Below are 23,868 nucleotides of genomic sequence, written 5' to 3'. Positions count from 1 at the left end.
GCATCTGTGTGTGCGTGTAGTGGATCCCCATCACAGGTGATATTGTAACAGTCCCCATAATACAAATAATATTTTTCATCTGCCCAAATACATTTATTTATTAGATTCAGAATTTTGTTGCACAGTAAACATCTGCATCAAGCAAGTGGCAAATCTGCAGAACTTCAGAGTTTAGATTTTGTTTGGAAAAGTATCCAAAAATGTGGATATTCATCTACACAGTACACAGATTATTTGAGACCTTTGAAACTGAAAAAGCAGGCTGGAAATTTTATGAGGTTGTAACTTCTTATAGCATTTCCAAGCTTAGCAAAAAAAAAAAAAAAAAGAAAAATATTACAAAACTTTGTAATATCTACAGAAAAACCTACTATTAGAACAGTCTATTTTGATGTTTATTTTGTCAAAGATGAGCTGTTTTTCAGAACTGACAGGAAGGTTCGGGGTTCATTCATTTTTGGGTTAGCTTAAGCTATTTAGATCTCTACTGCAGCCATCAAGAACTAGAAGGACAGGAGTGCAAGAAAAGAAAATGGTTCAAATTCCATCAGTTTTCTATTATTTACTTTCAAGATCCAAGATCTAAAAATGTTTTCTTTTGCAACGCTGAAGAATTACCTGGGCTGAGCACTGTTGCTGTGAATGAAACTTGAATTAAAAAAGGAAAGAAAGCATATTTAAAGCAAACTAGCCCTTTGTAATTTTGGTATTTAAGTGGTAAAACAAGATAGAGGAGACAAATGTTGAAAATAGGTGAGGAGAAGAAAAGATAGTCAATCTAAATTTGGCTTTCTGAGGAAAAAAGACACGGAGAAAGCATCCATTGATCTGGCAGTGGTTCAAACTCCCTTATGGATGTGAAAGAAATCACAGTTCTGAATATATAAACAAGAAATGATGGAATCAAAATTATTCCAAAAGGTTGTAGACATAAACTTCAAGGTGTTTAGATTTCTAGTGAATAGACTAAACCATACAAAAAGCTGGTCACCATATTTTCAACTAATTAAAATGGTACCTGGAAGTATTTAATTTTCAGACAAGGTTTTTGTGAGGTGAACAGTAATTTTTGCCTGAGAAGACATGAGGAGACAGACACAGATTTATGTCTTTTCTGATCAATGATGGATGAATATCAGACACAGATTTAAATCTGTGAATCCTACACCAGGAATCATCTCTTTTCTCCCTTCATAACTTTCACATGCAAACATGCATGTTTACCTTTTTCCCATATTAGCAACCTCAAAACTTGCTTCAAAAACAATGCTTTAATGGGGAGTGGGGGTGAGATAGGGTATCTGTTTTTTTAGGGGGATAGATGAACACTTCCAAATGGATTTGTTTTCATTCCATGTTGGACTGAAAGTAAATTCTGAAACATTGAAAGTTGACCTGAAATAGAACCACCACTTTTTAGTTAGCCTCACTAAAACAACCCTCTGTTCTTTGGTCAAGCATCATCTACAACAACAAAGTTTACCACTCACAAGCAAGTAGCTCAGAAGAGGTCTTAATCTGAGGACTTCCTTAACTTTTTCAGAAGAATTTTTAATGGGTCTATCAAAAGTAGCTCTAGCAACGCTAAAACTGAAACTGCAGCTAGGCCAATGAATTGCCTTTTTCTTCTCCAAAACTTGTTTTCAAAGCTTGAAATATTTCTCATGATTGCAGCCATGGGTAGAAATAAAGACACTGGTCACTTCAAAATTTAAGACTGCTTTGATTGAATAAAAAATACTATGAAAATGTAAAATTTAAAAGTGCATTGATCTCTTGCTGATATTGACCAAACATATTATTGGCAATCATGTGTCTATTGTTAATCAAAGGAAAAAATATTTAAACATTAGAGTGAAGTTTGCATTCATTTAATTGAAAGATTAAAAACATCTGATTGATGAGAGCATGATGTGTACTTGCTATTAGCAATACCTAAGATGCCTAAGGTGTCTAATTCCGAGTTTACAATTGTACTGACACACTATTCATTAATTAATAAACAGCAAATGAGCACTTCTCCAAGTTGTAGTTACTGACTGCTGAAAAATTTGCCAGCATCGCTGAGGACACCTTCAGTAGGGCAATTCAACACATCTTTATGGAAAAAATTTATTGCAGATGACATTGTCAATACGGTAAGAGGAAAAAACAATAAAGAAAAATGCTCAAAACTAATTTCCATAAAAGCGTATAATGCTCTAATGTATAAAATGAACAAATACAAAGGGCACAATAATTCTCTCTGTCGTTCATGAGTGTAACAAAAGCTTTGGCTCAGGTAGCTTCATTATGTTATCCCTGTTTGCAAAAGTAAATAGATCCATCAGCTAATACAATGGCTTATTATGAAAGGACTGAAGAATGAGCGTAGTGTTTCATCTAGGCAGAAGATGAGACAGAATGTCTCTTTGAAGCAGTCTTGATGCTTCAGAGGTTTGCTGGAGCTAATGGAGAGAGATGATGTGGAAAATTGCCTCCTAGAGGTTGAATCGGTGTGGTCCCTGGGGTTTTCTTTCCCCCCTTCCCCCCTCTTTTGGACAGAGAGAAAGGGAAAGTAAACCTTTATGACCACTGCTATTCTTACATTTTAGAAATAAGATCGTTGTGTTGGGTATCACTCTACACTTCAGTAGAGGAGTTGCATTCTCTAGCACCCAGCTACTCTAAAAGTGAAAAGATTTAACTGTGAATACTTTATAAGTATTGGAACTGAAGTGCTAGGGTTGCATGTTGCACAGTTTCTCTAAACAGAGATCAGAAGTAAAAGAGTGGATGACATAGGAAGGAATGGCCTGTGAGGGCTCTAAGCATTACAAAATTTTTTTTTTTTTTCTTTTTCCCACCCCCCTAACTAAATGATTGCAGTTAGGAAACACAAGACTGAATTTGACCATCTCTAAGTCAAAATACCAAACTGCATTAGACAAGAAACCTTGGGAGATAATCTTAAGAATTACTCAGTCTGCCAATGATATGGTTCTTCAGAACAAGGACCTAAAATTGCAATTTTCTTAATAGTGACTTACTATAGTGTAAATGAGTTGGGAAGTCATATTTCTGTGCACGGATGAAGATTAATTTATCTTTATGTAGCATATTGTTATAGAATTAATGGGATGAATTTCAACCTACTTGCTTTTAGAAAGCTCTTCAAGTACAGCACTCCTAGCTTTCAATACTTCAAAAACTATTCAAAGTCTATTATTTTTCATTATGATCGAGAGAAACTTTGATTTGCTCACCTTTGCAGTTTCCCCGGTAGGCTATTTCCAGCTGAGGGTCTTTGCATTTTGCTCGTTGAAATTCACACCGGGACAGAAAAGTTCTTCCATCAGATGCACAGAGTGATTTCTGAGGGGAACCTGCACAGTCCAGGCTGCATTCTCTGTCTTTGTCTTGGTCCACTCTCAAAAACTAGAAAAAAATAAATTAATGTTGTAGGAATGTTATTCTCATACGAAAACTGCTCTGTGATCCCCTTCCCCAAGGGAGACATACAAATATTACCCAAAAATGAAAAGAAAGCTCTGCCTTTTTAGCCTATTTAAATACCAGCTGAGTCATTATATCTGGTGTTATTCAGCTGCTGCTTTGAAATGGTAGTGATTGCAACATTTTTGTAGCACACTAAGTCCACTATCGCAATTAGGAAATTCTGAATCTCCTTCAACCATTATGAACCTGAAAAGAGTGTCTTGGAGTCTTTTGAGCAAAAATGGTGGTGGCAGAAATATTCTTCACAACAGAAATGAAACAGCAATGGAAAATTGTCTATTTTATTAGCTGTGCATTAACTAGTCTACAATAACAAGATAAAAAGTCTGTCCTAAGATTCAAATAGGATTTTTAACATCAGTACTCATCTAAGATTATACCCATTATATCTTCAATGGCCTCAGTGCAAGAGGTCTAAAGAGAAAATGAGCGAGGTAGGAGAATCTTATGATGCATCTTATGAAACACAACAGATCATTTATTCTTGCAATGCTTATATTCAAAACCTAAAGACTTCTCAACAAAATATAAATTTCAAGTATACTTTATAGAAACATTTGTATTTGTGCCTATGCTTGACTATAAAAATACATGCCAACATAGAAGAGGGAAACATTATAATCTTGCTGTTTTTCCAGTGAGACCATTCTTATAACATCCACGATGGAGTCCTGCACTTGGGTCACAACAACCCCATGCAACACTACAGGCTTGGGGGACAGTGGCTGGAAGGCTGCCCTGCAGAAAAGGACCTGGGGGTGTTGGTCAACAGCAGCCTGAATATGAGCCAGCAGTGTGCCCAGGGGGCCAAGAAGACCAATAGCACCCTGGCTTGTTTCGGAAATAGCATAGCCAGCAGGACTAGGGAAGTGATCGTCCCCCTGTACTCGGCATTGGTGAGGCCCCACCTCACATACTGCATTCAGTTTTGGGGCCCTCACTACAAGAAAGACATGGAGGTGCTGGAGCACATCCAAAGAAGAGCAACAAGTTGGTGAAGGGTTTAGAGAACAAGTCTTATGAGGAGTGGCTGAGGAAACTGGGGCTGTTTACCTTGTAGAAAAAGAGGCTGAGGGGAGACCTTATCACTCTCTACAACTACCTGAAAAGAGGTTGTAGTGAGGTGGGTACCAGTCTCTTTTCACAAGTAACAAGTGATAAGATGAAAGGAAATGGCCTCAATTTGCACCATGGGAGGCTTAGATTAGTTGTTAGGAAAAATTTCTTCACTGAAAGGGTTGTCAAGCATTGGAACAGGCTGCTCAGGGAAGTGGTGGAGTTACCATCCCTGGAGGTGCTTAAAAGACATGTAGATGTGATGCTTAGGGACATGGTTTAGTGGTGCACTTGGCAGTGTTAGGTTTATGGTAGGACTCAATGATTTTAAAGGTCTTTTCCAACCTAAATGACTCTATGATTCTATGAGGCTCAGCTGTCATTCCAAATTACCCCATCGTGGGAGAGCAGAAAAGACAAAACCTGAATCGGGTTGTGTGCTGTGTGCAAAGGAGTCTTGAGCCAAATAATTTTATTTAATTTGTTACCAACTAACAAAAACTTCTGACTGCTGTTTTGAGCACGGTCTGAGCCCTGGCATGTGTTTCTCATGTCTGCAAACCCTCAGGGGTGTTGCTGCCCCAGCATGGGTTGCCCATGGGCCACAGTCCCTGCGGGCTGTCCTTGCACTGGTGTGGGTTACCTGTGGGCTACGGTATTTCTTTTCTGGACCTGTACAGGGCAGTTCGTGTCCTCCTCTCACACTGGAGAGCCCTGCAAGGGCCCTTCTATTGAAACCCTGTCAGTTCTGCCCATTGCAACACACGTCCTTTTCTCAGAAATTCCATCTCTCCTCCAGAAGACAGTGAGTGGGTATAGACTGACAGAAGTAATTTAGGTTGTTTCCATTATGAATTTCAACAGATGTTCCACTTTCTAGTTTTGTTACGAAGCCACACTGAATTTGGTCTAACTGTTCATCCCTCCATCCCCCAAGACTGCAGGCAAGGCTCATGAGTTTGGCATCATCTTTGGCACTGTGGAAAGCAGAAGCTGCTCAATCTGAAACATGCTGCCAAAAAACTAATCAGTTCTGATGTCACTGCATGTCAGCCAAAAACACAGACAAAAACACAGACAGTACTTTGTCTTCTGAGCTGCCGAAAAACAGGGACTAGGGAGGAGGTGAACTCAATAAATTCTCAGATTAATTCCTCTATCCTTTTGCTGTTTCTGAATAATCACAAAATTAAGCAAGGCACATAGCTACCAGGAGATAATCATTCTCCTGAGCATTAAGAGGCACCTGAGAAAAGGTCTTCACCCAGCTGAAACACTAGTTTCACGGATGCTACTTCATCATCATAAACCTTGGGTACAGAAAATTTTGAACTTCAGATTCAAAACTGAGACTACTAGGAGGGAAATTTAAAGCAAAAAAAGAGAACAAAGGTAGCATTTGAGCAGGAATCTTGTACCACAAGCTAGAAAAATCAGAAAACATTTGCTACGTATAGTTTTCCTGCATTTTATTACACAAAATATGTATAGAGTCATAAATCTCCACAATCTTCATACTTAAACTGTGGTCTATTTGCATTTACTGTCACTTAACGTGAAGAAATACAGACGTGTTTCTGAAGAGTATGACTGAAAATGGATAGACAATCTCAAAGGTATCACTTTAAAATAGGTCATATGATTGGATTTTGACCAGAATTTTTAGATTATAGTGCCACACACAGTAACATAAAAAGGAAAACTTCCTTCTCCCAACATTATTGAGCAATTTTTCATTTTTAATAATAATTAGCATCAGAAGGAAATTACTTGCAAATTACTCACAAATTACACACAAACCCCAAATCTTTCTCCCTGGAATTTAGCTATAGAGCTCCAGAAGTGGAGAAGAGATGTTCCTGTTCTGCGCATTTTGGTGCTACTTTCTAGATCCTTCTTGCTGACAGAAATTAATAATTAGCTGAGCTGAGTGGGAAGGGAGGAAAATTGAAATCATCTCCCTTTACCTGCAAAATGAGCAATAGTGAAGACAGGCTTCTATGACTGACAAATCTCCAAATCATGTTGGTCTCCAGGGCCTGCCCTGCTGCCCTGATGAGCTGCAACACAGGGGGCCCAGATGAGGTCTAATCCTCCCTTTCTTGCCTGGGAGGCATCTGCCTTGCTAGGACTGTGAAAAGGACTTTTCAAGGAAAAATGGACTACATGGGGCCTCTGGCAGAAAAATTGGATCCAGTCCCCTGCTCTGCTTCAGACTTCCCCTGTGGATTTGGCGATGGTAAGTCAAGTGATCCCCTTCTTCCTATTTTGTGAAGTAAGGATCTGAGTACAGCCTTTCTGTGTGTATAAGACTACCCCTCTGTAATGGCAAGGCACTTTGCCACCCTTAATTTATCCTTAGCAACATCCCTGTTGAGCAGAGAATTATTTTTCAAAAGCACAGGAAGGCTTCGTGACCCACAAAAAATCATGTGGTAGATCAGAGAACTGAACCCAGGCACCAGAAAAAAAAAAATCACACACAGCAACAGTCTAGCCTCTGTCCCATTTTTGTCCCAGACTTTCCTCATCTTTTCTGTTTTGAGTTGTTGCAGGAGTTAAGATGGGTATGTCTGATCACAGTGGACAAACCACAGTGACACAGTGGACAGAAAATCCCCTTAATCATTTGAGGAACAAAATCCACTCCCTTGAGAGCATGATAGTTCACAGATAAAGCTGTATTTTAAAGGGCATTTATCCAAAGAGTTTTATTTAAGTATTTTATTATTTCAAAGCCTTAGAGGAGATTAGGGTAAATTATGGGTTCAAGGATATTCAAGCAACCTGGAAAAGCAGAGGATGAAGACATACCCGGGAGACAAAACCACTTGAATAGCTTGTTGGTTAGCCAAACCTCACTGGAGAATGTGGGTTGTACATTTAAACAATTTCCACCAGCCTAGTGTAACTGAGGGATTTAAGAGCAGGAAGGACAAAAAGGCAAGCAACTGCGAGAAAAGCTAGCATACAAGAGAGACTAGCAAACATACTTACTAAAAAAAAAAAAAAAAAGATAGAAAGTATGTGACTGATATTTGAAAAATACTCCATTGTCATCTTTACTACATCAGCATAAGATGATACAAGTCCAAATCATCATTGCTTGTTCACATGTAGCCAAAGGAATCGATTAATATGTCAAAACTAATAGAAATGCTGAAACAAGAAAGAGCTATGGGATTTCTCGTGGAATTTGCTATTTGTTTAAATAGGAACAAGCAGAGTCAGTGACACAAAAACTGGGATCTTACTGATGCACATCTTAGAGGTATACTACTTTGTGAAAATATTCCTTTTGATTAAGATCATACAGTTTAGAGAGAGAGAAAGATTGTTCTAGATGGACAGAAGGTGACTCACCCTGAATACTGGCTCATTTATTTCTGTCTTTAAGTTCATTTAACAAACAGATCTGTTATTGTACAAACGTGATTCACTGAAAGTCAAGCTTAAAGCAGCGTTTCAGTTGAATGCTGGTAGGAACTGAGATTAAGCAAACAATAGTTGACCAACCTGAGGTGGAAATATTTTGAACCAGCAAAAACTGGACAATTATGGTTAAACCTTATTAAAAAGAAAACCACTTTAAACAGAGAGGTGTTCCTGCCCCTAATAACACAGAAACCAGCCTAGTCAAGTTTCAGAAAATTGTTTTCAACTACAAATTTGAGCTTATGCTACAGATTAACAGGCATAACTCCTCAACTGGAATTGCTTTAACTTATCTTCTGCTTTACATTTTAATATCATAAAATTTTTTTATAGCCTCCAATTTACTTCAGCTTTTCCAAAGCATTATGCTTTACAACACCTAATTTCCAAGGGGCCTACTATTCTGTGCTAGGCACTGTTTTAAATTCTCATGTAGTATTTCTGAGATGAAAGAACGATAATGGGACTATATCAGAAAAATTATTGATTATTAAGTTTATCTCACTTAATAAAACCAAAGTCACTATAAACTGCATGTACCCACTTGATAGATATAAGCATTGATAAAATATTATTTACTGTCATGCATTCCAGACAACGTGGAATTCCAGTATTTCCCTTCACTGTCTCACATACCAAAGGCTCTTAATACTGGTTGAAATGTGTCCCCCTGTATCGCCAGCAGTCCCAGTGATCGTTCATCCCTGTGATACTGGAGTTTGGTAACACTAGAATTGTCAGAGTGTGAAGAATTACATACCTGAAACCTTGCGTATACTTGGGAAAATTATTTCTGGTCTGTTTTCTGCTGTTTTATCTTCTAGCTTTGTTTTTGTCACTAGTCCCACATCTGGGCTGTGGACAGTCAGGATGATTATTTCCTCAACCACAAGCAATGTGTTGCAGTCCGTGAGAAAGTTTTTCCAGTACCTCAAGAGTAGGCATTGATGGTTCTTTTACTGTTCTACTAATCCATTTATCAAGATAACATGTCCATAAATTTGTTCACTGCTATGGCATAACATGTATCTTCTCTTTACCTGACACTATCCACTCTTATGCAGGGATTCAGTGTCATTCCCTTTGGTCTACATCCTGCTGCCTCATCCACCAGGACAGAAAAGGTCTTGAAATGAAACCGAGTCACATGTATATTTGTGCATTGCCAAATCACAAATCTGTGATCCCATCATCTACCGTGCCGAGCAATGCTCTTCCCACCTAAGCAGATCACAGAGTATACTGGGAAAAAACTGGTGCATGGCTAGAGAGTCAAGAACTGGATACATCTACAACCAAAATTTCCAGTGCAAGAAAGCAGAAGAGTCAAGACCAGTGTTACAGTCTGTTCATGGGGAACCCAGACATCTATCTCCATTGGAGGAAATGCTGACAACACATGCATTTAGGTGTAAAGATTAGTTATTGAATCTGTCGCACAGCCTTTTAAACAGTAATGGGAAACACTCTACACTTCACAATACACTGCACAGCTGTGGACTGTCTTTGGTCAGAGGCCACTGTCTGATTAATCTGAGCAAGACAGGGGAGTGCTCCCCAACTTTTTTTTTTTTATTATTTTTTATTTGGGCCAGCTTGTCTCTAAGAAAGTTTACTTGCAGTCCTATAGAGACATCCTCAACACAAACAGGCTGCACAGAAAGCATAACTCATATCTATGCTAAATCTATTTTTACTTTGCCCTAATGTAAGTTTTCCTACTACAGCTGAATACCCACAAACTGCTTCTTTTCTGTCTTGAGAAACTCCATCCTCTTCTGTGGGATCAGACTGGAGTCTGTGCACTAGGAAAAAGAAAGACCTTCAAGTTCATGGATTTAGATTGTTCATCAGATGTTTTCAAACTTTCTTCAATTTAGAGATCCCTTCAATTTCCACTAGACCTATATACCCTCCACTAACACTAGGTATTTAAAAATACTGACAACAGGTTTTTATTCTGTTAATTTTTGTGAAACCTTTATAAGTGATATACAGACTCTCCCTCAGACCAAGTGAAAACTACTGCTTCAGAATATAAAATGAATTTCAAGCCTGCTTGCGAAACAGGAGAATAACACCTCATCTTGGGGGGCTGAGGGCCAAAAAGGCCTGAAAAACAAGCAGAAGAGAAAAGATGGATGCTAGACTTCACTGTTTTGCTTGGAAAAACCTAGTGCAGACCGTATCTTTGAAAGGCAATTTCTTTGCCCTGCATCTGGTTACTGTAAAATGTTGACTAGAACAGTCTGACTTCCCTGCTGCTGGCATGGGAGGTCTGTGAAAAAACTATGGAGCAGCATGCTCTAAAGTGGCTCTGTGCTTAGGGCTTTGTGCTGTTGAAAAATGTGCTGATTTACAGTGATTTATGTTGCCATGTTGTTTCTGTTTGATAGCTGCCTGAAGGGCAGATGTGGAAATCTCCAAGCTAGGAATATTTTGCTCCCTCCAGGCTCATCTACAATAAGAAAATGAGTTAGACAATAGTAATACATGTGTGTGTGTGTGTGTGTGTATGTACATATGTATATATATATGTATACACACACACCATTGTGTATATATATCCATACATGAAGGCTATGATATGTAGTCATATTCCCACGTATATTGCAGACAAAATCAATGATATTTAAATATCAATATGCTACAGTCTGCCTTAGAGAGCACTCTAAGCAGCTAGTTTATCTCAGTTAATCTGCTTTATTAAAACACCATTCATTTTTTCTATATTTATTTCATCATTCTTCTGCCAAGGAATGAAGCAGAAGGTACATTTACAGAACAAGCCTTACTCTCATCCCAATGCCATGGAAAAGTGTTTTAGCCCTAGCATTAAAATGTATGGAAAACCTAAATTCTCCTTATCCTTGAGTTATTTAGGTCAGTACCAGGAGATACCTCCAAAATGACAACTCAGTATAACTGCTGTACTTAACCTATCTTTAACAGATTAGTTCACCTTACACTGTCCCACTGAAGCAAAACAGTCCATGACTGTTTCAGGATATGCCCAGAGCTGCCTACTTCAAACTGTGACCACCTTCTTTGTCCAGAGATACAGGACATCACCATTAAGGTTAAGATGGCATGGAAGGATTTACACAGAAAGCCATCACATGCGGGACTAATCAGATACTATTCTGATGAACTAGAATGTGCCCATTCCTGCTGTTATAGTGGGCAAGGCTGTTTACACTTACAACAAAAAACCTCATCAAAACATTTCTGTGTCTCTTCTCGATGGTAAAGGTTCTTGGTGTATATCAGAATCTTTCCATTATGTTCCCATTACCAGACAAGTGAGCAAACTACTGACTTCAATTAAGTTATCTCAGACATCTAAAAATGAACATTTGTTCCTGGAAGTTCATTTATCACTGTCCACACAAAAAAATTAGTATTCCAGGCACAATGTTGCAGCACTACCCAGGGCAACAAGCCATGATCATAATGTGGACCTAGTTGCATAAACTAAAGGAACTAGAAATTGGCACCTTTAGGATAATATTCACCTTACTTACAACAAGATGGATCACATCCTAAAAATGTTCCTTCCACTTTATGAACTCGCAAGTCTGATCAACTAGCTTTCCTGTAAATGGCTGAAGTCCAATGAAATTAACCCAGCCCATAGTGTCAAAGAAAAACAAATGGGAAGAAACATTCAAAGCCCCAGGTTCCAGACAGCTAAAACAGAGGTGGGCTCTAGGTTTCTAAAATAACTTTATCAAAGGTCTCCAGTAGGTGTCTGTGCATCTGCAGGAGCACACAGGAGGGAGAATTGTCTGTAATGCCTGCTGAGACATTGTTTTATTGAAAAGGACCTGTTAAACCTCTGAACACAGACATGTCCCCCCACTTTGCCTCATTATATTTCACGAAAGTCTTCAGGTGTAACTTATGACATCAGACCTCTTTTCATGTAAACTTTAGCAAGAATGGTTGAAAGAAACAGCTAGAGTATGCAATTTCACTGAGTGGGAAGGTGGGGTTTGGGTTTGTTGTTTTTCTTTTTTTTTGTTGGGATTTGTTGTGGTGGTGTTTGGATTTTTTTAATCACTCTTGGGTCAGTATCCAAAGTCAGCTCCAAATTACTTATCAAGCAGGACAACGTTGTGCTTTATTCCCTCAGTGGAGCTCTTGAAGAATCACTGCCAAAACTACAGTATTATCTTGTTATGACCAGCACAGAAAATTTCCTATTAAACAGGGTTGTGCTTTGATTTATATGTTTTGCTTTGGTATGTTATTTTTTAAATGTTTATTGCTCTAGCAGGTGTTTTTTTAAGTGAAGTCTACTTTACTGTATTGATGGAGGGATGGTGGGGCTGAATGTCAGCACATCCATCACATCTTTTTACTGCTGCTTCAGAAATTACTAAAAAGGCAAAACATCTCAGTTGTGCAACCATGTAAACTGGAAAGAACTGAGCTGAAATTGAAGTAAACTGAGTGACACACATTCTCTCCTGCTTTGAAGAAAGGATGGGAATCAATTTATTAGACATGCAATCCCAAATTTCATCATTACCATATCACAAAAAACTTCCTCCCTACAGCTCACCAACTTTAGGAGACTTCAGGTGATTTGGTGGCTCAACACCATTTCAGTATTTCTAATCTACTATGGTTAAATTATTTCGGGGTCTTGGGAGGCAGGTAACCACAAGGAATTCAGAGAAGAGTTCGGAGGCAGGGGAAAAACAGACACTGTAAGGGGTTCAAATGTGCCAGTTGAGCAGATTTTTCTTCTATTTATTATAGTTTTCATCAAAAATGAACTGAACTGCTTTGCTCTTTGGAGGCATAGGGGAAGTTACGGCAAAAGAGTGTTGTGTTTAAGCATTCTGAGTATAGTATACCAGGAAACACTACAGGTAAAAGGGCTCCAAATCTCCTTTTTCTCTCCATTTGGCTTTGTCTTGAAAAGAAACTTCAGGGCAGTGCAATCATACCTCTTGAAGGGCTATTCTCTTGAATAGCTTAATTCTAGGATCTGGTTCCATCCCTACTAAAGTAAATACACAGACTTCAATAGGAGCAGGTTTGGGCTCCTATTGAGTAGCACTCAGCCCTGGTGAACTACCCTTTCAGAAGGACCTTTCACTGATTCATTTGAATGCTCCTACATTATAGTCTTTGGAAGCACAAAGCACTCACTCCAAATGAGTCATGCCAAAAGCTGCTATGTCTGAGCATCAGAAACAATGTCTGACCGATTTGCTGGCATTGACCCCATATAGCTAAAAATTAACTAATGGTCTTAATTTTCAAAACACGATAAACACTGTCAGTAAGACTAAAACACCCATTATCTGACTACATTCATTCACTTCCAAGATTAGGAGTCCTCCATATTTCATGAAACCACTAATTTTTACAAACTGAGCCTAATGTATTCACTATAGATGAAAACAGCCCACACATTTAATACTGTAGATATTTAGAAGTAATAGCAGTATACTACAGCAAGGACAAATAGACTGCAACTTTTTTTTCTTCCTTCCAGAAATTAGTTTACCTGGATTTGGGGGAATCAAAATATCTTCCTGTGATTTTTATTGTAGTTATTCTGAACTCCAGTTTAATATAAACAGCTGGTTTCTTTCATTTTGCACCATCAGAAAAGTTAAAAGGTATCCAAACTTAGGGCATCAGCTTGCTGTATGTGTTGCCTAAAAATTGAACGGTAGATTGGGATGGAAAGTGTGACAGTCTTAAATACAGTGCTGAAAGCGGCACTGTTAATGTGGTAAAGAAAGAGGACAACTCTTATCAGGAGGCTGGTATCCTTTGTATGTATGCACAACTGTTAATTAGAGAAATTTCAGCCTTTTTATTTCTTCAGTAAATATATAATTTTTCTTTCTCTGTGTTCAGTTGCATTACTCCTCTTGGTTTTGGAGTATTACCATCAAAGTATAGGGGTTCAAAGAGTCAAAAAACACCTATGGACAAACAGACTTTGGGTTATCAGGGACAAAACAATCTACCATAAATATATACTGAACCTCAAATTGAAAGGTTTTCTAATCTGAAGGTATTCTGTTCTGCATGTACTGCAATCCACTAGTTTCTAGATATATCATGTGTCCAGTGTTCTGCATTTTTCCCAAGTCACTGGTAACTTTATGCCCTTCATTCTTGTGGTATTGTTATTCATAATCTTTTCTTTGGCGGGTTGCTGTCATTTATAGTGTTTCTTCTCAGTTGCCAGAAGTCACACAGGGAGAAAATAAACAGAGAAACAGTGGGATGCATTGTCTATGTATTGAATTATCCTCTAGTTTACTTAAGCTTTTCATAAGTACTGACCCAACTTTCAGAATACAAGTGGGCTAGCACAACCATCCTGTTAGTCAGTTTCCTCACACACAGCTAATCTGGCTGGTTGGTGTCTTTAATAACCACAGCTACAATTTGGAAAAGTAGACACATTTTACTTTTTAGTCGTGTTCAAAGATGATTACATGAAAAATATTTTGGCTTCTAAAATATTGAAAAGCTATTTTAAAATGCAAATAGAATCTAAGCCATATCAACGTTTCTACATTTGAGGGTTTTATTTTAGGATTAAAGAATATCAACACACACCCTTAAAGTGTCTGAGGTAGCTTAAAACAATAAAGCTAAGAGCAATGACCTATAACTCAAAATAAGAAGCATTAGGTTGAACCTCTGTCATAAAGGCCAGAAACCTCCTCATCCACTGGTACAGCACAGAGGACATGCAAAACCCTGAAAATGAGCTTCTAGATGGTCTCAAATAGTCCTCTTCAGGGAACGATATCCTCACTGTTCCCATCACAAAAGGGTCACCTCCTTCCCAGATCACCTCTGCTGTCCTCCCACCACTCACCCAAGAAGCCACCAGTTCTTCCATACCAGTCCAGCAGCAATCACACTGACTAATGTCAAAAAGACAACTTCATAAGAAGCAATAACCTCAATTAAAAGGAAATAATTTATTGAAGAAACAAGGGGACTCCCTCAAAAGCTAAAGTGAAATGGTAGCGCATGTTGTGTTACAGACTTGTAGGGAACAATCTCCCTTTGTGGGGAGACAGAAAGGCTCACTTAAACAGGGCTTTTCTATATCTGAGTTTCTATGCCACCCTATTTAATGCCTATCATGATCAACAGGCAACTGGCCACTCTCCATATGGCTGGTTGCCTTCTCTTCCTGGGGAACTAAAGAACACGGAGGGCATCTCAAATGACGAAGACACAGTATGAGACAATATCACAACAGAGCATTTCTTTTTATAATTTAAATCAAGTACGCAACTCATTCACGCAGGGCAGAAACTCGATAAGACATCAAAGGTCTAAACCCCAACCCATAAAGCTAACTTGCTGACAATAACTGCAGAGCTCTAACTCTCTTACATTTATCACTGCCATCAGCTTCTTCAGAACAAAGTATTTTGGAAGGAAGGCAGGCAGCTGAGTCTGGGAGGCAGATCTTGCTCTTGTTAAACTGTTGATCTTAAAACAACATGTTGCTAGGCTTAAATACTGTCATCTTTAAAAGGAGAAATCATGCTAAATGCAAACAGTTAAATAGCATACATTTGGAATACACAAGGTTTTAACAAGCCAGTCTAATGTGAAAAAAACACTTTCCATAGGGACACTAGAACCTGTCTGTGGTTTCCTCAAACCACTGGCAGTTCTACTTCCTCCCAACTTTGGGTTTTTATGAAACTTGTATGTTTGTTTGTATGTTGGGCAAAAACATTTTTCCTTTAATTTAAACCATTGTTTTCCAAGGAAAAAGTCATTAGGAAGCCATTTATTTCTAACTATTATGAGGACTTCAGCAAAAGAAAAACCCTTGAATATGAAAAACAAAATTCTGTGCGTATCTAGAAATGGGTAGGAAGGGTCAACAAACCATGATCCAAACCAGGCAATTTACCAGAATAAAAAAGAATTTTTCCAAGTTTCGTGTCACATTTTAAGTGGCCTCTGCTTTCTTGGTAGCAGAAGACATTTTCCTTGCTCTTCTTGTCTTTTATACACCAGTTGGCCAGCAGCTTTTAAATCTGTCCTAGAAGATTACCCAGCCATACCAGAGAACATTAAAGAATTGTCATACTAACAGTACAATCCATTAGTCCCTTTCCACTGTGAGCTCTTATGTGTGAGATTTCTTGATAGTAAAAGGAATTGTTAGGGATGAGAAACCTGGCAGAAGAAAACTTGCAGAGTTTCCAGTTGAGTTCAGTGAACAAAGGTTCCACCATAGTAAGTGCTGTACCAAAAAAATCCCCAAAGAAGCTGTAATGACAATCACACATACTGTATTGTGGATGAAGAATCAACAATAGAAGGGACTACTGCACTCCAGAAGTAAAAAACATGATGCTGTTTCTAAACACAGTGGAGCTGAGAACACAAAGAAGATTCTGTCAGTTGACTGGGATCCTTTGATAAAAATCACCTATATCAAAGATTTTTTTGAGATTCTTTTGAAATAGGATGCAGTCAGAACCAATTCTTACACAATTAAGGAATTTTAGACACTCTGTATCAGTGATAAGAAAACTCTTCCAAGTACTTTGAAAATACAACAGACAAAAACCAAACAAAACAAAAACAAAAAAAACAGAGCTCTAAAGAACAGGTATTTCATTTTAACATGACTTTCTCACACCCCCACAAAGTGGAAGAACTGAGGACCAGAAAATTCCAGCTATTACCAAGAACTTATCTAAACATCATATTTCTATAACCCAAGAGTGAAGATTTCTGAGTCCAGAGTCTCTGATGCAATATTTTATATTTGTGGCTTCTAGTCATACTAGAAAAATCAGAGAAATTTATCCTCTCAGATTATTTTTCTTGGAAGCATATAATTACTCCATGTTACAGATATTGTTTATATGCAGTGGATCTGACCAATAAAATATGAACAGGGGTGGCACCTACAAAATATTTTCCTATTTCACTATGGAAAATAGCTCCCTGATACAGTTTTGCATAGATTATAGCAGTTGGAAGAATATTTAAGAGAGCCCATTCCCTTCTAACAGACAAACCCATCCCACCAATTCTACATCCTCTTCCTCTGCTGTGTACAAGATGTCTTTCTTGGAGTCTGGGCCCTGGTTCTTGCAAATCATATTTTGTCTTTTGGTGGTTGTGAGCTCAAGCAGAGCGACTGCAGCCACAGCTTTGTTTCTCAGCTGTGTGTAGTGGCCTGGAAGGCCAGCAGTGAGATGGCTAATTTCAACCAAATTTCATTGGAACAGGGGGAAGGAAAGAAACAATGAAGCCATTTTTTAAAAAGTGTAATCGTTGCTCTCTGTCCTCTGCCTCACAGAGAGGGGGAAGAGTAGATGCCACAGCAGAGGCTGAGGTATTCTCACCAACCTTTTTGCTGTTGCCTGAGGAAAAGGAGTATTAGGTGACTGGCCTAAGGGCAATTGCTCATTCACCTCCCTTCCCTGTATGGAGATGTTGTCCAGTCACCTAAGCATAATTATAAACTGCCCACCACAGGCTCCTGACACTCTCTGTGGACCGTGTTTGATCACATTAAAAAGCAATCTGCATAACTGTGACAAATGTCAGTCTAAACATATTCAGCTGTGAATATGGCTGGGACTGAATGAACAAGGAGATTTTTCAGGCTCCTTGGAAAATGTAACTCACTGTTTAACTGTTCAGAAAACAGAAGAACAAAGGTTTTATGTGAATTCAGTATGCCCCTATTTACTACTGGAAAGGCCTTCTTCCAGTTAAGACACAGGCCTGGGGACCTAAAAAATTTGTCCCCCATCAGATCTAGCACAGATTGCCTGTAATACCTGGACTAAGTTATTCTTCTTTCATTGCACATTCTAACACTTGACCTTTTGGATGTCATCCACTAGGCTGATATCCCTAGGCACCACTTACAGCACCTGAGGGCCAGGCAGGCTTTCCTGGTTTATTAAAGTTCCCTGAGGTCCAGCACTACTGCAGTCTACACCACAGCTCCAGCCACAACTTATTCAGAGCACCATCATTAGCCGATTCTGACATATTTGCCATAGGTTTGCTGTCACTGGCTTGGACTCAGGCTCTCAGGTAGGGAAGTATGTTCAGCTGTTAAACTGTCTGAAAGAGCTGCCAAAGTACCACAGACTGCTGATATAAATGACTTCAATTACTTTGTGGCATTTTCCCATTATCAAGACAATCCATAGAAAATGGTCCCACCTTTAAACAATTCTTTTGGATTCACACATTTTAGAAAGTTAAAAATCCAAGTCCTCTGCAGCTGCAGTTGATACCTAAATATACATTCTCCTCACAACTTGCCTCTAAAGAAGAGAAATTGCATCAGTTTACAGCTAGTGCATTTAGTCACAGAGATGTGGTGGCTTGTCCAAAGTCACAGAGGAAGTCTGTGGCAATGCTGGGAATTAAACCCAAGACTCCAGAAACTCATTCCTGTTTTTTAACCACATGCATCTTCCTTCCAAATGTTCTTTCCTACAAAAAGATTTAGTCATGGCTGAAAAAGGCCCGGCTCATTAACAAAGTAAGAACACAGTAAGAGAAACTGTATGAATCCTTCAAAACTGGCATGTGGATTTTCTTGTTAAAAACATTTGATGATGTTTTGTAAACTAAATTATATCCTTCTTTGTTTCCATTAAAAATCTTTGCTGAAGGTCATTTTTAATGGGATCTAGGATGATGTTCCAAGGGAAAAGCATGGGCTGAGCTGTTTTGGCTCTGCATGCCATTAATTCTCTCAAGTTTTGAAAAACAGTGTGGTACTGACTGGTTTTTTAGCTCTTTCAAGGCAAGTCATGAATTCAAGGTCTCAGACAGTTCTCCTGCACTTCTGAGCCTAGAAGAGGAGAACAGTAAGACATTTAGTTCATAAGAGGTATATACCTACAGCGTTCCTTCCTTAGAAGAACCGCGTCTACCTCAAAACCAAGGGCAATATTTGGAGTCAGGACTCCACCTTTTCTACCTACAATGAACTGACTAAACCACAGACAAGCCATTTTATTTCTTGGTGCTTCTTTAGTCCTCACCCCAAAAAAATCAGACTATTATTACATCTCTTTGTAAAGCATTTCATAAACCATGAATGAAAAACGCAATATAAAAGCAAAACATTAAGTAAGTGCCAAAGCCACAAGATCAGGCTCTGAACGGGGCCACAGACTTGACTTTCACTTTAGTTCTCTTGGGCTTATTTATTGCTGAGCATGGATTATTTGAATTTTCTATGACAGCTTAGCACAGTGTTTTATTTAGTTATGGGGGTTTTAGCTTTAGGAACAAGTCGGTTTTCAGATACTTCTTTGATGTAGCTGTCAGACACATAGAAACAATGACAACATTGTTAATGTATCCATCAAAACACAAAATAGACATGATACATTAACGTTTCTATAGCAAACTGATACTGCTAAGGCAGAGGTATAGGTTTTTTTGAACGTTATTCGTTACCACTAATTTATCTAAAAGCTATACCATAGTGCTTCTCAACAGCAATATTTTAACCAAACTACAAGTGTACTTGAGAAAAAATAGAAAATACTCCAGTCAAGAAAGATATGTTCTTTAGCATAGCTTCCATACCCAAATACTTCAGTATTTTCTTCTGCCAGTTGGAAAAGCAGAGAGAATTAGCACGACAAGGAGTTGATACCATGATTTATCTCCTGCATACCATGCTTTTAATATCACAACATCTAACAAATAATCAAAATAAATGACAGTGGAAAGTCCTGAACACAGATTATGCACAATGTTAGCTGTCTGTTAGCTGCTTTAAGAGGAACGAAGCTGTAAATTGGCTAAACTCTTTGCCCTCCTTGCACTGGAAGTTTTATTAAGGAAACTGGACTCTGCTTGAAGTTGAGAATGTTTTGTTTTCTGTAAAATATTGAAGCACAAGAGCATCCAAGCTAACTAAATATGGAGCAAGAGATGTTTTTGCAAACCAGCCCAAAATATTCTGTTACTGATTCACTGGTAACTTATGACGGGTTTGGATATAATCTTAACCAACCATCATTGGGTTTGGGAGGTGTAATGACATGAGTCAACTGAAATTAATATGATAAAGAACAGCTCACTCTTACTTCTTAAGTAAGTCTAGTCAAAGCTTTGCTTCTTGCAACAGTGTTCCAGTCCTAACCTTTGAGAAAAGGCAAATACAAAGAGGCTTAGCAAGCTCCACTTATCATGATTCCTTTCTCCCTAGCTCAAAAGCATAACAGCCTTGTACAGATGGAAATAAAATATAATATCATGTTTTCATGTGCACAGAACACCCAGAGAAACAATCAAAAAAATGCAGTATTTTTGCATGTGGTAGCTGTATTGCATGCACAGCTTCATAAAGTGTTGCTGCTCATTACTAAACATTCTTTTCTTCTTCCCATTTCTAAGTCTAAAAATCTTGTCAGTCAAGAGATACTCCAAGCTCTTTCAGCAAGGCTGACATAACCCTGCACAAGAACCCAATTAAAATCTTGGGTTTTGGCTATAGTAAAGTCACACTCAGAAAATACTAAAACTTAAACTCTGGAAGTGACAGAGAACTATTTAAAATAGAGAAAAACACTATGAATAAATTCAAGATTATATCTAACAATCCCTGCAGAAGTAGTACAGACAAATGTGAGGTTTGAAGCCAAATCTTGAACTCCAGACAAAGGAGCAGGTGACCTGCTGCCATCAGTCAAAAGGAAATGAATTTCAGAAGTTATTGACTGTTAAGCATATATAAAATTCCAGTAGGGGGAGTGAGTGATAAGTTTTGGGGAAACAAGATTCTCAACAATGAGCAGTCATCTGATATAAACCTTTAAGCCCTAACCTGGATTGCCTTAGTTGTCAGCGTGAGAGAATATACACCATTATCTAGCCACTATAAAAGTGGTTAGTGTTAAAATCTTAGGGTTGCGTGAGTTTCCCCAATCACCCTGTAGGTTGCCTTTTACCTTTGAGTTTTCCCCAGTTCTGTTTTTCTTTTCTTTACGTGTAATATGTAAGCTGAACCCTTTTTAAATAAAGTTGTGTTCTGGCACAGCATAAACAGGTTATCATTTTGAATATGATCCATCTCTGATGAATCATATATGATGTATCACAGATAACAAACTAAAGTCAAAGCAGACTTGCTTTTTCTGTGATATCTGTTTAAACTGCTCTTAAGAAACTGAAAGAACAAGTGATAACTGCTACAAAATTCGCCTACATTCTCAAAAGGCTTTAGCTAGTCATGTATTTTATGTACACAGAAAGAAGATCCCTGCTGTTCCTTAAAGGATTCCCACTGTTTGCAAGCTTTGAAATATTGCTGTTCTCAAGAGGAGACAGCCTATGATTGCTCTTCTTTGCCTGCCTCAAAGTGACAAACTTGAATGGCAACTTAAAAGGAGGTGTCAGAGTTTGTATGTTCCTTAGCCAAGACCTAATACTTTTCTGAAGAAGAGCTTGTAGATCTAATTATCTTCTTGCTCCCTATTTTATTACTGGCCCAGAGCTATCTGAAATACTGGTTTCTTCTATCTGATCGAGTATGCAACATGATGTTTCATGGGCCTCACTGTTTTCTCTCTTGCTCCCGTAGTGGATTATATTTTCATGCTAAGCATTACTGAAGTGGTGACTGAACAGATCTTACCCTTGGTTCACCCTGGTTCATATTGTTCTTGGCTAGAAGAGGTAAGAATGAACAACCCCCAGTGAGAAGCCCAACCATCTTCCTCCTGGGGAACTGCAGCTGTGCAGAGACCACATATCTCTGGAAAATAAAAATCTGTAAGGCAGTTTCTCCTTGCTGGTGTAATATGGTGAAATTCAGACTACTTTCACTAGGACAGGTAAGTCAAGCCCCATCCTTTGACGAAAGAGAAAAATAGCAATTGCATATATAAAGACACAACTAAAGGAATGGTAATTTATTTTCATCCAGCATGAATCTGAAAACACACAAAGTTTAGATTCATCAAGCCTGGAAAACTACACAGGAACTCTCAACAAAAGGATTTTGCAGCAATGCTTCCAGGAGTTCCTGCTTCTGGCCAAGACAAGAAATACCACAAGAACAGCCAGAACTGGATATGCATGTGAGAATAATGAAGATGGAAGGAAGAGGAATGACAGACACAAAAATACAGGACTTTCGTAAGCTCTGTCCAACCGAAAGAAAAACTTCAGTTTCTTTACAGCTCAGGAAACCTTTACATAATTCTGTAGGGAAAACTGGAGTGTAAATCCACACTTGATCCAGCTTTAATATTCTCTTTACCTCAAATACTTGTATATGTTGGTTCCTAAGTGCTGAGTGATCGCCTTAAAGGTGAGAGGCAAACAGCACAATGACAAACCCAGTGCCCCGACAAGGTGCAGCAGGACATGGGTACAGGATGTGTAAAGAGAAGGCATTGGTGGTAGCAGAGCCTGGAAGAAACCAGTGAGGTAGGGGGAAGACAGTAATGAGGGTACAGCAATGTCACTGAGTCCTGCCTTAAAAGAAAGGTCTCAAATGGCCGTTGTAGAGAGCTACCATTCCAACTTCTTTATATTTTGTGTTTGGTAGCACATCTGCATGATGTTCATGAACATGCAAAGACTTGCAGACAGATTGTTCCCAAAGCTGATGCAAAGAATACATGTCATTTATATAAGCATACAGAGATGTCATATGGAAAGCACAGGCCTTTCTTCACACATCATCTACTGGCACCAGTTGCACTGACTTTAGCAAAGTTACTCCTGATTTACATCTGTGTAAAAATAAGTCCAATGTGTTCAAGGAAATACTCTGCACAGCTGGGACAGTTTAGACACATGAAATAGATGTTTGTAACACCATGTGATTAAAGAAAAACCCAAACCACAGAGTTTAGATCTGAATCCAAATCCTCCTCAAGCTTGGTGTGTTTTAGATCCAAGATTTTGATTCAGACCCTTGTCTATAAATTGCAGCAATTCACAATTTGCCGTGATTTTAACTAATATATCATACTGAACAGATCAGCACCTACTTTGGATCTTAAAGGCTTTGTGGTAACTGGTAAATTAAGTTGTGGAACATGAACAGTAATGAGTACTAGTTTAGAACAAGAGAGAAACATGGAAAATAAACACATTAACAGACAAGTGCCAACTTGATGTTCCATAGATAATATTCTATTGTCTATGACTCAGATGTGAACATTAATTTGTTATATCAGCAAATATGTGATAATCAGAAGAACTCACTCCAGGGTTAAGCTGTAGGGACACCTATGAGAGAACCCAACAATTTCCAGCATGAAAAAATGATTAAGGCTCCAAAACCAGTTTCTGCTTAAAGTTAGAACTCTGTTTTTATGAAGATTATCCATAAACCTCAGCTGTTTCCTTGCTCAAATATTTATGGGAAGGATTGAACTTTGTTAATGTCATTAACAGCAGCTATTTCATTTCCTTCCATAGGACAAATCATTGATCACTTATATATTAAAAAGCAGAATTTATCTATTCTGAAAACATTTAAAATGCAAAAAAAAAAAATTACAGAAAGTATTAAACAAGCAAAATACTTTTTTCATTCAACATGTCTGCCTTAACTTCCAGCAAAGGCAAAGGTCCAATAACTTGAAGCTGAAGTTCGAAAAATTCAAAACACAAGATTCAGCTTTTAAAAAGAAACATAGTTTATCAGATGGATTTATATACTTATTAGTATGAATGAGAACATGAGTCACCCAGCTATGAATATGTACATAGTTAATACTTCCCTAATAGCCTAATATTTTTCTGAATTTGGAAGTGAGCATTTTTTAAATGTATATACTGAAACTGATTGTATAAGAAGTAATTAACTCAGTAATAAAATGAACTCATCTTCCCACTATTGAG

At 38.2% G+C, this 23,868-nt stretch overlaps 1 protein-coding gene across 5 annotated transcripts in view; it reads right to left on the bottom strand.

Moving 5' to 3' along the window:
* The window catches only part of SMOC2 (SPARC related modular calcium binding 2), a 149,084-nt gene that overhangs the window by 98,552 nt on the left and 26,664 nt on the right, over positions 1-23,868 (bottom strand). For all 5 annotated transcript variants that reach the window (XM_032987294.2, XM_032987295.2, XM_032987296.2 and 2 more), the window contains exon 2: positions 3,246-3,417. In XM_032987294.2, the coding sequence (XP_032843185.2) occupies positions 3,246-3,417 (172 nt within the window). The remainder of the gene's footprint in view (positions 1-3,245; positions 3,418-23,868) is intronic.

Source organism: Tyto alba, unplaced genomic scaffold (assembly GCF_018691265.1).
Source record: "Tyto alba isolate M040663 unplaced genomic scaffold, T.alba_DEE_v4.0 Super-Scaffold_22, whole genome shotgun sequence".
NCBI lineage: Eukaryota > Metazoa > Chordata > Aves > Strigiformes > Tytonidae > Tyto > Tyto alba.
This window is presented reverse-complemented; position numbering and strand designations above follow the sequence as displayed.